The sequence below is a fragment of the Salvelinus fontinalis genome, chromosome 12 (genome assembly GCF_029448725.1).
Source record: "Salvelinus fontinalis isolate EN_2023a chromosome 12, ASM2944872v1, whole genome shotgun sequence".
Classification (NCBI taxonomy): Eukaryota; Metazoa; Chordata; class Actinopteri; order Salmoniformes; family Salmonidae; genus Salvelinus; species Salvelinus fontinalis.
In genome coordinates this window covers 11,905,756-11,924,946 of record NC_074676.1, presented here as the reverse complement: position 1 = coordinate 11,924,946, position 19,191 = coordinate 11,905,756, and the positions used below count along the sequence as shown (strand labels likewise).

The following is a 19,191-nucleotide window of genomic DNA, read 5'->3' as shown; positions in this document are numbered from 1 at the left end:
ATGCTGCAATGGAGGCTTATTATGTACCAGCACATAAAGACTAGTTGGTGAACAGTAAAATCACCTCAACTCATGCTGACCAGAGAAACGGCGTGTTTCAATGGTGATGGTGTAGTGGGAGACAACAACACCAGGCGTCCTTCACACCCGAACATCAATGATGTAAGTGTAAGATGATTTTCCATTGTAACATGGGACGAAGACCGAATGACTAATCACAGACAGGGTGAGGCGGATGAAAACAAAACCCATCCCCTTACAAAATGAGGAAGCTTGGAGTAAAGCTGCAGATGATTCAGTTGAATATGATTATAGAGTGGCTGTTATGTAACAAGGGCTTTCCAGTAATCAGACAGGACTATAGGAGGATGATCTATCCATGATGGAGAGTGCTCCTTCAGTCTACTACCCCTGTACCCTTAGTCAAACCTGTTGGAACTGGGCAGCTCTCAAGTCCTTTCTGATGGAAAACTTCCAGAACCGCCATGTTCGGCATACGCAGGCTTCATTTACAGTGGAGAACATTTGATTGAGCCAAGGCTGATCAATTCTGGTCCCATAAAATACGTTGTTTTTTTTACCCTTTTTTTCTCCCCAATTTCGTGGTATCCAATTGGTAGTAGTTACAGTCTTGTCTCATCGCTGCAACTCCCGTACGGACTCGGGAGAGGCGAAGGTTGATAGCCTTGCGTCCTCCGAAACACAACCCAACCTAGCCACACTGCTTCTTGACACAATGCACATCCAACCCGGAAGCCAGCCGCACCAATGTGTCGGAGGAAACACCGGGCACCTGGCGACCTGGTCAGCATGCACTGCGCCCGGCCCGCCACAGGAGTCGCCTGAGCGCGATGAGACAAGGATATCCCTGCCGGCCAAACCCTCCCTAACCCGGACGACGCTGGGCCAATTGTGCGTCGCCCCATGGACCTCCCGGTCGCGGCCCATAAAATAAAGGTTTAAGTGAAGAGTGGTGGACTTAAAATAATGCAGATTGATCAAGGGATGTTGTCGTCGGGGGTTGCTTTTTCACTATCCTTTTCAAAACATACAGTGCATTCGGAAAGTATTCCGACCCCTTGTCTTTTTCCACATTTGTTACGTTACAGCCTTACTCTTAAATGTATTACATTTTTTTCACCCTTATCAATCTACAAACAATATCCCACAATGACAAAGCAAAAGCAGGTTAAGAATTTTTTTTTGTTTTCTAAATAAAACACGTAAATATCACATTTACATAAGTATTCCAACCCTTTACTCAGTACCTTGTTGAAGCACCTTTGGCAGCGATTACAGCCTAGAGTCTTCTTGGGTATGACGCTACAAGCTTGGCATACCTGTATTTGGGGAGTTTCTCCCATTCTTCACTGCAGATCCTCTCAAGCTCTGTTAGGTTGGATGGGGAGGATTGCTGCACAGATATTTTCAGGTCTCTCCAGAGATGTTCGATCGGGTTCAAGTCTAGGCTCTGGCTGGGCCACTCAAGGGTATGCAGAGACTTGTCCCGAAGCCACTCCTGTGTTGTCTTGGCTGTTTGCTTAGGATCTTTGTCCTGTCGGAAGGTGAACCTTTTCCCCAGTCTGAGGTCCTGAGCGCTCTGGAGCAGGTTTTCATCAAGGATCTCTCTGTACTTGGCTCTGTTCATCTTTCCCTCGATCCTGATTAGTCTCCCAGTCCCTGCCGCTGAAAAACATCCCCACAGCATGATGCTGCCACTACCATGCTTCATGCCATGTTTCCTCCAGACGTGATGCTTGGCATTCAGGCCAAGGTTTCATCAGACCAGAGAACCTTGTTTCTTAAGGTCTGAGAGTCCTTTAGGTGCCTTTTGGCAAACTCCAAGCGGGCTGTCATGTGCCTTTTACTGAGGAGTGGCTTCCATCTGGCCACTCTACCATAAAGGCCTGATTGGTGGGGTGCTGCAGAGATGGTGGTCCTTCTGGAAGGTTCTCCCATCTTCACAGAGGAACTCTGGAGCTCTGTCAAAGTGACCATCGGGTTCTTGGTCACCTCCCTGATGAAAGGCCCTTCTCGCCCGATTGCTCAGTTTGGCCAGGCGGCCAGCTCTAGGAAGAGCCTTGGTGGTTCCAAACCTCTTCCATTTAAGAATGATGGAGGTCACTGTGTTCTTGGAAACCTTCACAGCTGCATAATGTTTTTGGTACTGTCGTGGAAATTTTACACAGGGACACTCAAAGTCAATCTTAAATGAATCCTTGTTTATTATCAGCGCGCTGGAGAGGTTTCAACCAACTCAATGCACCAAGTACACATGTCGATCAGGAGCTCTACCCGGGGCAGTCCTGTTAGTTCTCTTATATACAGACAATCATTAACGTCATAAACGTTTGCTTCATTCATGTGACCGACCAATACTTGGTCATGCATGTGACAGACCAATACCTCACAAGGCTTATTCTCTCTAAGCTGAGATCTTGAAACTGAGATATCCCTTTCTCAAAACAAGGTTCTGGGCGTACTGCCAAATTGCAGGTACTGATAGTGAGGATTTGTTCAGTCAGTCACTTGCATGAACACAGAAAAATGTCCATAACAGTACCCTTCCCTAAATCTGTGCCTCGACACAATCCTGTCTTGGAGCTCTACGGACAATTACTTCCACCTCATGGCTACATGTTTGCTCTGACATGCACTGTCAACTGTCAACTGTAGGACCTTATATAGACAGGTGTGTGCCTTTCCAAATCATGTCCAATCAATCAATTGAATGTACTACAGGTGGACTCCAATCAAGTTGTAGAAGCTCAAGGATGATCAATGGAAACAGGATGGACCTGAGCTCATGTTCGAGTCTCATAGCAAAGGGTCTGAATACTTATGTAAATAAGGTATTTCTGTTTTTTATTTTTAATACATTTTCAAAAATGTCTAAAAACCTCTTTTAATTTTGTCATTATGGGGTATTGTGTGGGAAAAAATGATTTCATAAATGTTTTAATAAGGCTGTAACGTAACAAAATGTGGAAAAAGGGAAGGGGTCTGAATACTTTCCGAATACACTGTACATGTACATCTATTCATATCTCAATGTATGCTGTCTCCATTCCTGTAACGGCTGTCATCCTCTTCTTCCTCCGAAGAGGTGTAGCAAGGATCGGACCAATACGCAGCGTGGTAGGTGTCCATGTTTTAATATGGAAAACTGAACATGAACACAAATACAAAAACAATAAACGTGAACAAACCGAAACAGTCCCGTGTGGCACAAACACTAACACAGGAAACAACCACCCACAAACCCCAACACAAAACAAGCTACCTAAATATGGTTCCCAATCAGAGACAATGACAAACACCTGCCTCTGATTGAGAACCATATTAGGCCAAACAACAAACCCAACATAGAAACACAACATATAGATAACCTACCCAACTCACGCCCTGACCACACTAAAACAAAGACAAAACCAATAGAACTATGTTCAGAACGTGACAGTACCCCCTCCCAAGGTGCGGACTCCGGCCGCAAACCTGAACCTATAGGGGAGGGTCTGGGTGGGCATCTGTCCGCGGTGGTGGCTCTGGCGCTGGACGTGGACCAGCACTCCAACATAGTCTTTGTCCACCTCCTTTGCATCCTTTGAGTGGCGACCCTAGCCGCCGACTTTGGCCTAGGAACCCTAACAAAGGGCCCCACTGGACTGAGGAGCGCCTCTGGACTGAGGGGCGCCTCATGACTGAGGAAACTCCTCCGGACTGAAGGGCAGCTCATGACTGGAGGGCAGCTCATGACTGGAGGGCAGCTCATGACTGAAGGGCAGCTCATGACTGAAGGGCAGCTCATGACTGAAGGGCAGCTCATGACTGGAGGGCAGCTCATGACTGGAGGGCAGCTCATGACTGGTGGGCAGCTCATGCAGCTCCTGACTGGCGGGCGGCTCTGGCGGTTCCTGACTGGCGGGCGGCTCCTGACTGGCGGGCGGCTCTGGCAGCTCCTGACTGGCGGGCGGCTCTGGCGGCTCCTGACTGGCAGACTGCTCTGGCGGCTCCTGACTGACGGACGGCTCTAGCGGCTCAGGACAGACGGGCACCTCAGATGGCGCTGGACAGACGGGCGGCTCAGATGGCGCTGGGCAGACGGGCAGCTCAGATGGCGCTGGGCAGACGGGCAGCTCAGATGGCGCTGGGTAGACGGGCAGCTCAGACGGCCCTGGGCAGGCAGGCGGCGCTGGGTAGACGGCAGACTCTGGCCTGCTGAGGTGCACAGTAGGCCTGGTGCGTGGTGCCGGAACTGGTGGTACCGGGCTAAGGACACGTACCTCAAGGCTAGTGCGGGGAGCAGCAACAGGGCGTACAGGGCTCTGGAGACGCACAGGAGGCTTGGTGCGTGGTGCCGGAACTGGTGGTACCAGGCTGGAGACACGCACCTCAGGGCGAGTGCGTGGAGGAGGAACAGGGCTCTGAAGATGCTCAGGAAGCCTGGTGCGTGGTGTTGGCACTGGTGGTACTGGGCTGGGGCGAGGAGGTGGCACTGGATATACCGGACCGTGAAGGCGTACTGGAGCTCTTGAGCACCGAGCCTGCCCAACCTTACCTGGTTGAATACTCCCCTTAGCCCGGCCAGTGCGGTGAGGTGGAATAGCCCGCACTGGGCTGTGCTGGCGAACAGGGGACACCATGCGTAAGGCTGGTGCCATGTACACCGGCCCAAGGAGACGCACTGGAGACCAGATGCGTTGAGCCGGCTTCATGGCACCTGGCTCGATGCCCACTCTAGCCCGGCCGATACGAGGAGCTGGGATGTACCGCACCGGGTTATGCACATGTACAGGAGACACCGTGCGCTCTTCCGCATAACACGGTGTCTGCCCGTACTCTCGCTCTCCACGGTAAGCCCGGGAAGTTGGCGCAGGTCTCCTACCTGACTTCGCCACACTCCCCTTTAGCTCTTTTTTGGTGGGTGGTTCTGTAACGGCTGTCGTCCTCTTCTTCCTCCGAAGAGGTGTAGCAAGGATCGGACCAATACGCAGCGTGGTAGGTGTCCCTGTTTTAATAGGGAAAACTGAACATGAACACAAATACAAAAACAATAAACGTGAACAAACCGAAACAGTCCCGTGTGGCACAAACACTGACACAGGAAACAACCACCCACAAACCCCAACACAAAACAAGCTACCTAAATATGGTTCCCAGTCAGAGACAATGACAAACACCTGCCTCTGATTGAGAACCATATTAGGCCAAACAACAAACCCAACATAGAAACCCAACATATAGATAACCCACCCAACTCACGCCCTGACCACACTAAAACAAAGACAAAACTAAAAGAACTATGTTCAGAACGTGACAATTCCTAAAGCAGTAAGACTGACTTGCCTCTGAGTATGCTGGCATGGTGCCAGAAATCTTGTCCTCTAGAGAAATTACCACTATTCTGTCAAAATATGCCTCCTACACATCTAAAACTAAACTTGTATCTCCTATCAGTATAAAAATAGCACAGGAGTTCTCTGATCAATAGGACTGAAAAGTACAACATCTCACATATTGGTTATGATGAGACAGATTTATATTGGTTATAACGAGCTTACACATCAGACAATAATCCTTTGACCAGGATCCTTGCACAGCTCCATGTGTCAGCCAAATAATAAAACAATACTTGAATCACAGCACAAAAAAAATCCACACTGGCAGATAATGATGAGATAAGCTAGAGCGATGCTGCAGTGTCTTCTCCTATTTCAGCACTGTGGTCGTTATCTCCTGTAATCAAACCCCGCTGTTCAAGCACTTCTGACCACCAACACGCCCCCCCCCCCCCCCCCGTCCACCTCATCATCTCAGCCCCTTCCTAAAATCTCTTCCTTTGCCCAGTTCAAAATCCCTATCTACATTGCCTGACAATAAGTAGAACTGTGGAGTCGATAAAATAACTCAAATTAACTACAGTTAATTTGCAATTGTTTGAGCTGAAGAGTTATAATTGTCTAGTAATCAAACTAAAAGCGTCATGTATTGCTCAACAATGTAAATACAAACGTGTTTAAAAAATGAAAGATGGGGGGGAATACACTGAACAACAGATGATTCTGTTAATGTCTCAGTCTGTAACAGAAAGGATGTTAATGTTGTTAATTATCAAACACCAAGTAAATAAGCCACTTTTAGATCTGCCAGAGTCCATAGGGGAGACAGACACAGTCATTATGCAGTGTGTCTTCAACCACCCAAGTGACTAAGTCTGGTTTAGCAAAGCATAGCTAGCTAAAGCAGATCAAGTCACTGTGCAATGTCATCGTCACTGCAAATTTGCCAAATGTATAACATAACGTATCATTCACCACAGTTTAATTTACTTTTGCTGCTAAGCAAATGATCACTAGTGACTCGACTGAAAATAGCACCATTTTAAAACAGAAAGCAAGCCAGAGAAAAGAGATTGAGTTATAAAGATGAAGGGATTGAGGAAAAGAGAGCCTCAGTTTACCATCTAAAGTTTACCCACCAATGTAACTCCCTCTGTGCCATGAATTACCTCATGTGTCTCAGGCTGGACCCTCCTGTTTCCGCAGCCCTGGCTGCCCCAGCAGCCCTGGAGGAGGTTAAAGCCACAGCAGGCAGGCGAGGTCCCGTCTCCCCCCATAATGAAGCTCCTCCATGCTGCCACACCTCAGCCCCACCACACCCAACTGGAGGGGGTTCTTTTAGTCTTTTAGAGATTAGGGTCAGATCACCCCAGAGCAGAGGGAGGATGCTGTTCCTTAAGACTCGTTTTACAAAACCTTTTTCCTTGCCTTCGCAACGCTGGTAATGTAGATTTTTTTCTAGCACTCCTTAATAAGGCTTCCTCTGGTAATTCACATTGTGGAACAGGTGGAACAGAAGCTGGACTGAGCAGGGTGGTTCCCTGTATCATCTGTATCAGCCCTCGCAGAGCCTGGGATTCTCTCTGGTCCAGGAGACAGATGGGCAGGCAGGAAAGCTCACAGACAGGGAAGGGAGGCTGCTGCTGCTGTGCTTGGTGAGGAAGGAGGAGGCTTATGTGTGGAGGGGGTTCGATGAGGGACCCATCCTGAACCGGAGTTGCCACAGCAGGGGCCTGGCGCTGGCTTCCTGTGAGAGGGGCCTCTTGGGGAAGAGGATTGCAGGTGACAGATCCCTCTCCCTCGCAGGTGGGCTCTTCATGGGGCTGTGGAGCCAGACAGTGGCACAGGCAGAGCACTAATAGGGTTCCCAGATGGCCCGGCTGACGCCTCTCCCTGCTGCGGTCTCCTGGAGACAGAGCCACTAGAGCTGACATATTTCACCCTTCACCACCTACTCTGCTGCAAGCCCCACGGGATGCCGCCGCCTTGCTGACAAACAGCGCAGTGATGAAATCTAATCCTGGTGCCTGCCACGCTGCCAGCCTCCACTGCAGCAGCTGGAGGCTCCATAGTCCACACCAGGACAGAGCCCAGAGGATGACTGGCGGTGCTTTTTAAAGGCAGGAGTTTAGGGGCACTAGGCCTAAACTAACCTTAATGTTACAGAAGATGGTCGATAGGCCTACAGGTAAGAAACTCTGTGAACTTGTGAAATCACACTCAGAATATCTGAGTTATATTTTACCACATCACTTCTAAGGCCTATAGTCCAGGCCTCACTTTAGTTTGCAATTGTTTCAGCATAATGTCGTGTCAGTGGGTCTCTCAACTGACATTCATGACAGCTTGCCTCGCAAAGGAGCCAACCTTAGAAGACTTATCTTGATCCATTTTGTCTCTGCCTACTCAGTACATACTGTACTTGCAATGAGTAATGTGTCTTTCATGGTGGAAACGTACGTATGTGATTATGTCAATCAAACTACAGCTATTGTTGCATGAAACAGCTGCTATTCCCTACTAACGTCATCAGGCATTCTGGAGCAGTGCAGAAGTGTCATCCGAGGCTGCCATTGTCTTTGTTTCCTCCTCACGCAGCCTCACCAAACAGGAACACCTGAACAGACTGCTGAATTCCCAGGGCCCCAGATAGCTGGGGTTTATAGACGGGAGCTCACAGTCAGTAAGTTAGCCAAGCAGGGAGGAGACTCATGGGAGGGGAGGGAGTGAACAGCTCTGAAAGTATTCTATTTATTTGGTGAACAGCAGGCAGGCAGTGCCTAGCTGGCCAAACCTCAGACTCAGAGCCAGAAACCCTGACCTGCAGCCTGTCGTGGCTCCCTAATAAGAGTCAGGTGCCAGGCGATAGAGGCGAAGTGAGCGAGCCGCCACCAGGTGACAAAGCGCAGTCAGTCTCCTGACGCTTGGCAGATGAGGAGTCTGGGTAATGACCTGGCTACAACACGGCTCGGGGGGAGAGATGTGGGTCACATTTACGGGTGATGATAAGGTTGCCCCTTTACAGAATTGCTTATGGCGCCAGTGTGAGTATTAGTAACCAGATACACACCACTATGAATTTGTAGGAGGCACATCAGAAATTAGGAACTCAATGAAATCAACATGTAAAAACACTTTGAGACCTACTGAAAAGTGTAAATGTAAATGTTATCCATTATTTTTATCATCAAGTATTTATCAACGCAAAGTCGTATACTATGCCCATCTAATAACAACTTATGTAGAGTCCTCCTGACACCTATCAAGATGAATAGCTGACAGCATGTTACAAAGTCATTTCAATCACCAGAACCTCTCTATTTACTTATGTCCATAAAACCAATGTGGCCCTGTGGTCACAGTGTCCTGTGTCAGAGTAGCTGCAGAATAATCAGGCTCAGGCCAAATCCCATTAACCATGTGAAGAGCCTTTCACAGTCTTGGCAGGGAAAGCCAAAGCTGGCCTCCTAGCAAAAACACAAGTTTCACCCAGACAGACCAAATTGGAGGGTAGGTATGCTAATGTACTAAAGGATAAGTATTACATGATAAATATACTGTATGTGAGCTAACAGAGACATAAGCAGCTTTGGGCTTTTGATTACACATAAATATATATATATATATTTTTTTTTTAGTAAATACAATTTAAGTAATCTCACAAACAAAGCCATCAAAATATGAACTTTAAGAGAATTATTATTATGATCAATACTATTACTCTCTCTGGCTGTTTAGGCCTATAATATCTTACTGCAGGTGTTTAAGTGCTCCAGAGTGGTGGTGGGCAGAGTGGACCAGCGGCCTAGTCACTCACTGTAGCGTCAATAATGTGTGGTATCAGGGCCAGCCATCTGGACTAACAGAACTCACATAAATTATATCTCCACAGTACTGACACTTTCCCACTAATACTGGATTCATATTCCCATCATATTTCATCAATAAATACATGGAGTCTGGAAAACCTCAAATCACACTAACGAGGTCTGGTTTTGTCATTTCTGGTTTAACCCCAGACAGAAAGATCAGAACCTCGGAGTGGATAGATGCCAACTATAGACAACATGGCACACATTCTCCTATATAGGGAGCACCTTCTCTGGCCTGGTTTAGGGAATGAGTGTACTTTAGAATTACAGAATTGTCTTGTTTTATTTCCTTTGTCCCGGAATCCCTCAAAACCAAATCCCCAACCTACCACGAGCCACCACTTTACCCTACATGATCACAATCAGCAGTGTGTCAGACTATCTATGGTCTGACCCTGAACAGGAGAGGGTCATTCTCATCATCGCATTATAAATATAATGGGTAACTCCTAATGCAGCATCCACGTCATTTACAGTCGTCATCATTACTATACTCTGCATCCTGACAACTTGCTATTGATGACCCTGGGCAATGCAAACAATACACAGTATCAAGAATATAGCAGACAGATAGGGTACCGAAACCATTTCCATACCCTTGCTCTCAGCAGAGAAGCTTCAGCAGTACAATGAGAACCAATCAATATCAGCAACATTGTGCTGGCCAAATCTGATTTAGTCAGATTTAGTCCATTAATTCAGCTCGTCTTTGCCAAGCCCCTGCTAAACTGCACTCTAAAAATATACCTGAATGCAATTTCCTGTGTGGGGAAAATGACCGCCAGCTGAGCGCAATTAAGGAAATGCAGGTAAGGATGTTAATGTGAAGGGATTACGGTAGGTGGACGGGTGTGGTCACGATAAGAGGCCTACAGTAAGTACTAGACTGTGCAATAGGCTACACTGTAAGCCTAATGAGAGAGAATGTATTTTGTTAGTTCTGTATTGCATTAAAGAAACCCTGCAATCTCAACACTGCTTGTTTTGTCCACCAAAACACACACACACACACACACACACACACACACACACACACACACACACACACACACACACACACACACACACACACACACACACACACACACACACACACACACACAAACAGTCATTCTACAAGGCAAAGATCAAATGTACTGTAGGTACAGTACTGTATGTTCTTTCAATTTCTTATCCTTCAAATAAGCAAAATGGGTCAATAGTGCCATGATGTGCAGAGTAAAATAATATGTCGGAATGGATTTTTTCAAACAAAACAACCTATTTAATGAGCTCAGGGGCACTATTTCCTGCCGATCAGCTACTGTACAGTATTATCCTAAACTGGAGCAGACTGCAATGCTGTTGCCTTCTCGATGCCAAATGTCACACTGCTTGAAGCAGCGTGAGCAGTACATACCGTAGTAGGTCAGTAGCTCCCTGGAGGTCTTACCTCATCATCACCCCCGTCCTCACCTAGGGTCTGCTCTCCCTCCTGGGCATGTGAGCCAGCCCATGGCCCCATGTCCAGCTCTGGTTGCCCCAGAGAGAGTGAGAGGTAGCAGGGGAAAGCAGGTAAGATGGACCCTGGAGTACTGGCTCCCTGTCTCCAGGTAAATGGCTCAGACTGAGGTCTACGGCTGGGTTGAGGGGTGGCAGGGCGGAGTGAGGTAGGGAGATTGAAGACACTAGCAGCATTGCTGTATAGTTCTAAATAATACCTAGTGTATCATGTGAGGCTTGCCACTGGTGGTGACCTCGCTGCCCCAGACAGAGCACCTAGCTGAGCCAGGAACCTGAGGATGGAGCAGTGAGTGATGATGGCCTAGTGTCCCTCTGTATGGCCCTTGACCAAGTCCTCTGATGGATGCCCTGAAGGGCTTTGTTGCCACAGAGATATTAGGGGACCAAGATAGTTCATTATTGTATATTGAAAATGTCCGATGTGCAAATTGACAATAAAGAATCTGTTGACAATTGCCCTGTTTATCAAAAGTACTGTAAAAACTTGTCAATAATCAACTGACTGGCTTTCTTGATGTCTATAGTATTCTCTTGATTATGCAATCTGGTTTTCGCTCAGGTTATGGATGTGTGACTGCAACCTTAAAAGGTCCTAAATGATGTCACCATTGCTCTTGTTTCTAAGCAATGTTGTGCTGCTATTTTTATTGACTTGGCCAAAGTTTTTGATACGGTAGACCATTCCATTCTTGTGGGCCGGCTAAGGAGTAGTGGTGTCTCTGTGGGGTCTTTGGCCTGGTTTGCTAACTACCTCAAAGAGCACAGTGTATAAAGTCAGAACATCTGCTGTCTCAGCCACTGCCTGTCACCAAGGAACTACCCCAATGCTCGATCCTAGGCCCCACGCTCTTCTCAATTTACATCAACAACATAGCTCAAGCAGTAGGAAGCTTTCTCTTCCATTTATATGCAGATGATTCAGTCATATACTCTGCTGGCCCCTCCCCGGATTTAGTGCTAAATGCTCTACAACAAAGCTTTCTTAGTGTCCAACAAGCTTTCTCTGCCCTTAACCTTGTTCTGAACAACTCCAAAACAAAGGTCATGCGATTTGGTAAGAAGAATACCCCTCTGCCCACCGGTGTGATTACTACCTCTGAGGATTTAGAGCTTGAGGTAGTCACCTCAAGCTCTTGGGAGGACTTGGGAGGATTGTTAGACAGTTCACTGTCCTAATCTCAGCACATATCAAAGCTGCAGGCTAAGGTTAAATCTAGACTTTGTTTCATCCATTGTAATCGCTCCTCTTTCACCCCAGCTGCCAAACTAACCCTGATTCAGATGACCATCCTACCCATGCTAGATTACGGAGATGTAAGGGTGCTCTCGAGCGGCTAGATGTTCTTTACCATTCAGTCATCAGATTTGCCACCAATGCTCCTTATCCTCCACATACAACACCCGTTCTGCCAGTCACATTCTGTTAAAGGTCCCCAAAGCACACACACCCCTGGGTCACTCTTCTTTTCAGTTCGCTGTAGCAAGAGACTGGAATAAGCTGCAAAAAACACTCAAACTGGACAGTTTTATCTCCATCTCTTCATTCAAAGACTCAATCATGGACACTCTTCCTGACACTTATGGCTGCTTCGCGTGATGTATTGTTGTCTCTACTTTCTTGCCCTTTGTGCTGTTGTCTGTGCCAAATAATGTTTGTACTATGTTTTGTGCTGCTACCATGTTGTGCTGCTGCCATGTTGTGTTGCTGCCATGTAGTTGTCATGTTGTGTTGCTTTACTACCATGCTGTGTTTTCATGTGTTGCTGCAATGCTATGTTGTCATCTTAGGTCTCTCTTTATGTAGTGTTGTGGTGTCTATCTTGTCGTGATGTGTGTTTTGTCCTATATTTTTATTTTAATCCCAGCCTCTGTCCCCGCAAGAGGCCTTTGCCTTTTGGTAGGCCGTCATTGTAAATAAGAATTTGTTCTTAACTGACTTGCCTAGTTAAATGAAAGTTTAACAAAAAATAAGATGACTTACTGCTCCAAGTGTATAGTGAATGACCAGTGGTCATCATAGCCTCCTCTGGCAGCCTGTACCATTCTTGGCCGCTTTCCATGGTCCAGGAGAGGTGACAATTAGAGGAGCACTGTGTCACCCAGGTAAGACGAGCGTCGTGATGTCACCGCCAGCCCGTCTTTCACATGTAAGAACTCACACAACGCCTGTCACCTTCCACAACAAACTTCGTAAGGTGATCCCCTTAACCCCTTTTGTCACAGACTGGACACAAAAGGTGTATTCCAAAACCAGTGAGACACGAATGAAAAGCTCCCTTCAAACTAGAACCATTACAGAACAATTACCACAAATGGGGGCATTAACCCGATGACATCATGTGTCAATGTACTATGGGAATGTACACTTGTTTTCTCAAGGTCCTAAAGCCGCCAAATACAAGGGCTGTTCCAAAGCGTGTAATCAAATCACATCGATAGCCAGGTCTTTGACAGAGATACCTTCACAGAGCTCCCGGGCTCCCGAGTGGCGCAGCGTTCTAATGCACTGCATCTCAGTGCTTAACACCCTGGTTTGATTCCAGGCTGTGTCACAACTGACAACTGGCCGTGATTGGGAGTCCCATAGGGTGGTGCACAATTGGCCCAGGTTTGGCCGGGGTAGGCCGTCATTGTAAATAAGAATTTGTTCTTAACTGACTTGCCTAGTTAAATAAAGGTTTAAGAAAAAACAAAGACCCCATGGTTATCTTTATCAGATGGGGTAAGGCGCCATTCAAACATCACGCCAGGGTAAGCCTACACAAAACAAAGCCCTTATTTTAAGTGCTTCTTAAATCCCCTATGGGAAAAATGGTGGAAAAAACAATTGGAACCATTTCCTTGTTTGACTGATAGGTTTTATGGTTATTATGACTCATACTGTGGTACTCTATACTGACACACTATGGCTTCTGACCAACACTACAGTTCTGACCAACACATTGCTATTTTAACATTGCCCGTGGAATCATTATTTTATTTTATGTCTCATTATGTTTGATGGAGTGTTTTTTTGTTGTTGCTGTAAAATGTCTTATCTAAGTTTATATCAAAAACATTATATCTCAGATCTCACTTCATTCTTCAGAAATCACTCAAATAGAGGGAGGTGAAATACAACATTCTTATTATCTTTCTGAGCAGGCAGGTCTTCACACATTACACAATGATGGTCCGGTCCCCATGGAGGAGGTGGGTTGTGTTTTGGCGCTACCATCCAACCGTGCATACTCTACCATGACTCAGTGTTGAGGAACAACAGAGTTTAATGCGACAAAGCCAGTACTAATTAACAACCCTCCTGGGTTGCTGTTTACCCAGCACTCACTGCAAATCATATGAATGTATATTAGACTTTGTTGAGCCACCCAGCTGTCCTCTTTCAGCGATGCCACAGTGACCGTGCCATGGAAACAGCGTCCAGGACAACGGTCTGTCCCATGGCCGTCATGGCCCTGTGGAACAAAGGGACAGATAACAGCCGCCCCTGGCAGAGGGAACACCTCTTGGCTCACTGGCTTCATTGTGGTGGCAGCGGAGCTCCACACGTTTGTGGCCTCGACCATGTGACAAGCTGTGACAAAAAGCCTGACAGCCTTTGTGCTCGCTGGGCACTGTGACCCAGCATACAAGCCTCAGCGACCCTTTAACTGACACATTTCACCTCCATCTTAACACTGACTAAGCCACAAATGAAGTGGAAAGAAAATAGTCAGGACATTTTTTAGCAAGAGAGTTGAATGAGAAACAGTGGTTTGGATGAGTGGTCGGTGGGTATACATACGTGTGTGATTCTGACCTGTGTGGGGATGGGGAATGTATAGGATTCTCACTTATGAATATCAAGTAATTCATGAGTGTAACTCCTTTTAGCCTCAAGTTAGGCCAACACCCAGAAGGGCTGACTATATCTCCATCTTCTGGGCTCCTGTCATGCGAGTAAAGTGACAGTGTGAACCCCCTATTTTCTGACCCAGAAACAGCCCTGTAATCCACTGGAGGTGAGGTCTCTCTAAATTACCTGCTTTAATTCAGAGTGTCCAGTATCAGCCGAGGAACCATATCAGGGACAGGCGGCAGTGTAGTGCATACGGTGGCCCATCCCCAGGGGGGTGGCAGGCTGAGTTGGGCTAACTAGAAGTAGGAGCTGAGCCTTAGGGCTGGAGCACACAACATGGTCCAGGCCACACAATCCACTGGAGCCAGTCTTATGAATGTGCACCAGGTCCCCCTCACTAAATGTTTTACCACTGCAAAACAGAACAGGGTAGACAAGTACCCACTAAAAAAACAAAGTATGAAGCAGTTGGGGTGTTGAAAGTGTCTTTTCATGTACTAGCACTTCTCCTCTGTGTATCGAAAGTATGTCATTGCAGCAAAATACCATTGACATTTCACATCCTGCAGTGAGGCACTTCATGCCTCTGTGTCTTGTGATGCCGCAGTGGGTTTCCAAGGCTGCCTACAGAGACCAGCAACAACAACATCACCAGTCGATAAAAGAGCCTGAAAGTCAACCAGCCTCTGCTAAAAAGCTCAAAAGATACAACTGTTTTCTTTGCAACAGTTCTTCTTGAACATTTCTTATTATGTACAAGAGGTTCTTATTATCAAGTTTTTTTGTCTCTCTCAGTATGAAGTTAAACGTTCTTCCGACAAACGCTGACAGTGTCAATGCCAACTAATAAAACATCCTAGCCTGAGGCTTAAGTTCAAAGCACTACTCTGGGAAAAAGGTCAGGGAAGGGCATCACTGCCACTGTGCTCCAATTAGATTTACATGACTAAAATGAGATGATTGACATTATTCATAATTGACAATGTTAAAGGACTTGACTGTAGTAGCATATTGAAGTTTCCATATTTCTGTTGTGCCTTTGGACTGGGTGATTTATATTTGTTTGTGGGCGCTCATGTCATTTCCGAGAACATATGCAATGTTTTTCCACATTATCACAATCTACTACATGTCATTTCTGTGCTGATTGAAATGACCAGCAAGGAATTCTTAACCACTTCTAACCATTTTTCTTCATCCAATAGAGCCCCGTCATACTTCATAAGCTACCTTGTCTTAAGCCATTTTTCTCCTTCATTCTTCCATTCCTTGTTTTTAGCCTAATTTCACACTGACATCCTGTTGAAGTAGTTATTAATAGACCCAGTGCCAGGTAGCATGGAAGACACTTCCTGTTCTGTCTCACTTCAAAGAGAATGAGTCATTCCTGTCTGCAGGTGACTGTCAATTCCCATTGCAGTGGTGGCCTGTACGAAAACTTAATCAGCAGAGAGTGGAACCAGAGTGGAACTTGGCCTGGTGTTGAGATGCGATGTATGGCCCGCGTGAATCTCCCTGAGGTCCAGGTGAACGGGTCAGTAGGGGAGTCAGGTCAGGGTCCTACCTGCGCTGCTGGAGCTCTCAACACTAAGAAAGCCTAGAGAGCCCTCTATTGAAACACTGTAGAATGCTATGCTGCACCAATAATGTGGCCCAGATTTGAATGATCCCAATGTTCCTTACTTTATAACAAGTCTCAGTTTAGTCGTACAGGTGTATGGATGCACGCAGGGTACACCTCACATTTTCCTTCAGATCAATGTGATTTTTTTTTAATAAGAGTTCTATGACCATGTAATTAACCGGGTTTGTGACACGGGTCTGGTTTACTCTGCTTTCTGTTGACAGTAAACAGGTTGTAGAGAGGGCAGAGGCGAGAATCAGCTGATGGACAGTCGGCATTTCTAATAGTACATGCTCAGTGAGTGTGGAGTTCACAACAGTCCAGCACCCTGTCTTCCAGCCCAAGGGGCAAAGACTCCGCAGGCACAACGGAAGAATGTGTTCATGAATAAATCAGCCCGCTGAGCCCACACAATGAACATAAACATATGTTTAATGACTACTAAATGAGTGTGGGCCAAATTGACTGCTGCACACACCACAGCGCCTCCCTCCCTCCCCTAACCTCCTGATCTAAAGAGCTGCTTATGGAAAGGGGGTGAATAAGAGCAGATAAGACCTATTAGCTCCTTCTCATTTCTCTATCAAAATCAAGCCACGTTTTTTTTTTACAGTGGCTCAGTCTAAGTAAACATAGCTAATACGAGCTTTGGAAATAACACCATCGCTTTAGGCTACTTTGAGCAAACATAAGGATCTACTGTATTGAAAAGAGTAATGGCAGACTCACAGGCCAAATATCTGGAAAACACCCCTGTGCTTTTCTGACAGTGTTTTTGTCCTACCTTTTTTAGCAGTGGTAGGGAGACATTATTCCTCTCCTTTATCAGATTTTCCAACTTCTTCGTCATTGCATTCCTGTAAAAAACTAATTAGATTAGAGTTTATTAGTCACATGCACAAGGTCACAGATGTAATAACAGAGTACTGTGAAAATCTTAAACTCCGAGCTCCAACAGTGCAGGTTAAAGAGAAGTGGATGAAACAATAATACAAATAATAATAATAATATACATATTTACAATGGTAACAATAATAAATGTCCATTGGGGGTGAGGGCAGAAATACATAATGTCCTGTGATATAACATATTTATGTTAGGTGTTTTAACAGCCTCGTTTACCTCAGAGAAACTAAAGGTTTTCCAATTTTTATTTTTTATTTATTCTAGAAAGGATGCCCTTTTCTTGGTTTGTGTAGGCTGAGGTATATAATAGCCTAATCTCTACAGCTCCAACGAGCAGGGAGCCTGGATCTGTTGTAAACCAATGGCAAACTACTGACCCCCACTGGCAAAGACCTGCTTCAAAATAAAAACATTACCCACCTTTCTCCATTCCTTTCTAAATGGACTCATTCTTGTTTACAACTTCTATTACACGTTTTGTTTTGGCTTATGATTATATTTTTCCAACACCTGCCACCACTGCTACAATAGAGTAGGCCTAGGCTAGACTATTTGGATATTATTGCAATTTCACATCGCTATTACAAATGTGTCATGTAAAAATCGGACATGTAATTATAGTCAATCACATAACATGCAAAAACATTTTGTCCCCATCTGCTACAAATAGCCTACTAACCTCTTCTCCGTAGATCTATTAGTCGCACTCATGGTTTATCATAGTCTATCTACTCTTATTGTAAAAATCTAACATATTACTGTGCTGTGACGGTCATGGTTGACCTCCCGAGTACTTCCTAAACAATGATGATAACGTGAGGACGGGTCCCGCTGCGTCAATGTAGCTGAGCTGTGGAGGGGGGGGGGGGGGGGGGGGGCGTGCCTCCCTCGCTTCAACCGTGGCGCTCTATGGCGTTCTCTCCGTAACCAGGGGGATGTCTCATTACTCCAAACACTACGGATCTGATGGCGTCACAGTTACATTACGTCCCTAACGTCTATTTGTTCGAATTTCGGTCGATTCCATGAGTCCTTTTGGTGTTACAGTTGAAGTCGGGAGTTTACATACACTTAGGTTAGAGTCATTAAAACTCGTTTTTCAACCACTCCACACATTTCTTGTTAACAAACTATAGTTTTGGCAAGTCAGTTAGGACATCTACTTTGTGCATGACACAAGTAATTTTTCCAACAGTTGTTTACAGACAGATTATTTCACTGTATCACAATTGCAGTGGGTCAGATGTTTACATACACTAAGTTGACTGTGCCTTTAATCAGCTTGGAAATTTCCAGAAAATAATACCAGGGCTTTAGAAGCTTCTGACAGGCTAATGACATCATTTGAGTCAATTGGAGGTGTACCTGTGAATGTATTTCAAGGCCTACCTTCAAACTCAGTGCCTCTTTGCTTGACATCATGGGAAAATCAAAAGAAATAAGCCAAGACCTCAGAAAAAAGTCTGGTTCATCCTTGGGAGCAATTTCCAATCGCCTGAAGTTACCACATTCATCTGTATAAACAATAGTACACAAGTATAAACACCATGGGACCACGCAGCCGTCATACTGCTCAGGAAGGAGACGCGTTCTGTCTCCTAGAGATGAACATAGTTTGGTGCGAAAAGTGCAAATCAATCCCAGAAGAACAGCAAAGGACCATGTGAAGATGCTGGAGGAAACAGGTACAAAAGTATCTATATCCACAGTAAAACGAGTCCTATATCGACATAACCTGAAAGGCCGCTCAGCAAGGAAGAAGCCACTGCTCCAAAACCGCCATAAAAAAGCCAGACTACGGATTGCAACTGCACATGGGGACAAAGATTGTACTTTTTGGAGAAATGTCCTCTGTTCTGATGAAACAAAAATAGAACTGTTTGGCCATAATGACCATCGTTATGTTTGGGGGAAAAAGGGGAGGCTTGCAAGCCGAAGAACACCATCCCAACCGTGACGCACAGGGGTGGCAACATCATGTTGTGGGGGTGCTTTGCTGCAGGAGGGACTGGTGCACTTCACAAAATAGATGGCCTCATGAGGGAGGAAAATTATGTGGATATATTGAAGCAACATCTCAAGACATCAGTAAGGAAGTTAAAACTTGGT

At 45.9% G+C, this 19,191-nt stretch overlaps 1 protein-coding gene across 6 annotated transcripts in view; it reads right to left on the bottom strand.

Annotated features, from left to right (window-relative positions):
* dyrk4 (dual-specificity tyrosine-(Y)-phosphorylation regulated kinase 4) overlaps positions 1-17,932 on the bottom strand; it is a 36,267-nt gene extending 18,335 nt beyond the window's left edge. For 2 of the 6 annotated variants that reach the window (XM_055939716.1, XM_055939720.1), the window contains exons 1-2: positions 17,762-17,932; positions 16,961-17,043 (exon numbers count right to left, since the gene is read on the bottom strand). In XM_055939716.1, coding sequence (XP_055795691.1) covers positions 16,961-17,026 — 66 coding nt within the window. In that variant the 5' untranslated portion in view covers positions 17,027-17,043; positions 17,762-17,932. Of the gene's footprint in view, positions 1-6,508; positions 7,044-16,960; positions 17,044-17,761 lie in introns of those variants that run through there. The other 4 variants (XM_055939715.1, XM_055939718.1, XM_055939714.1 and 1 more) reach the window with 3 other exon arrangements.
* Positions 17,933-19,191: the final 1,259 nt, after the last annotated feature.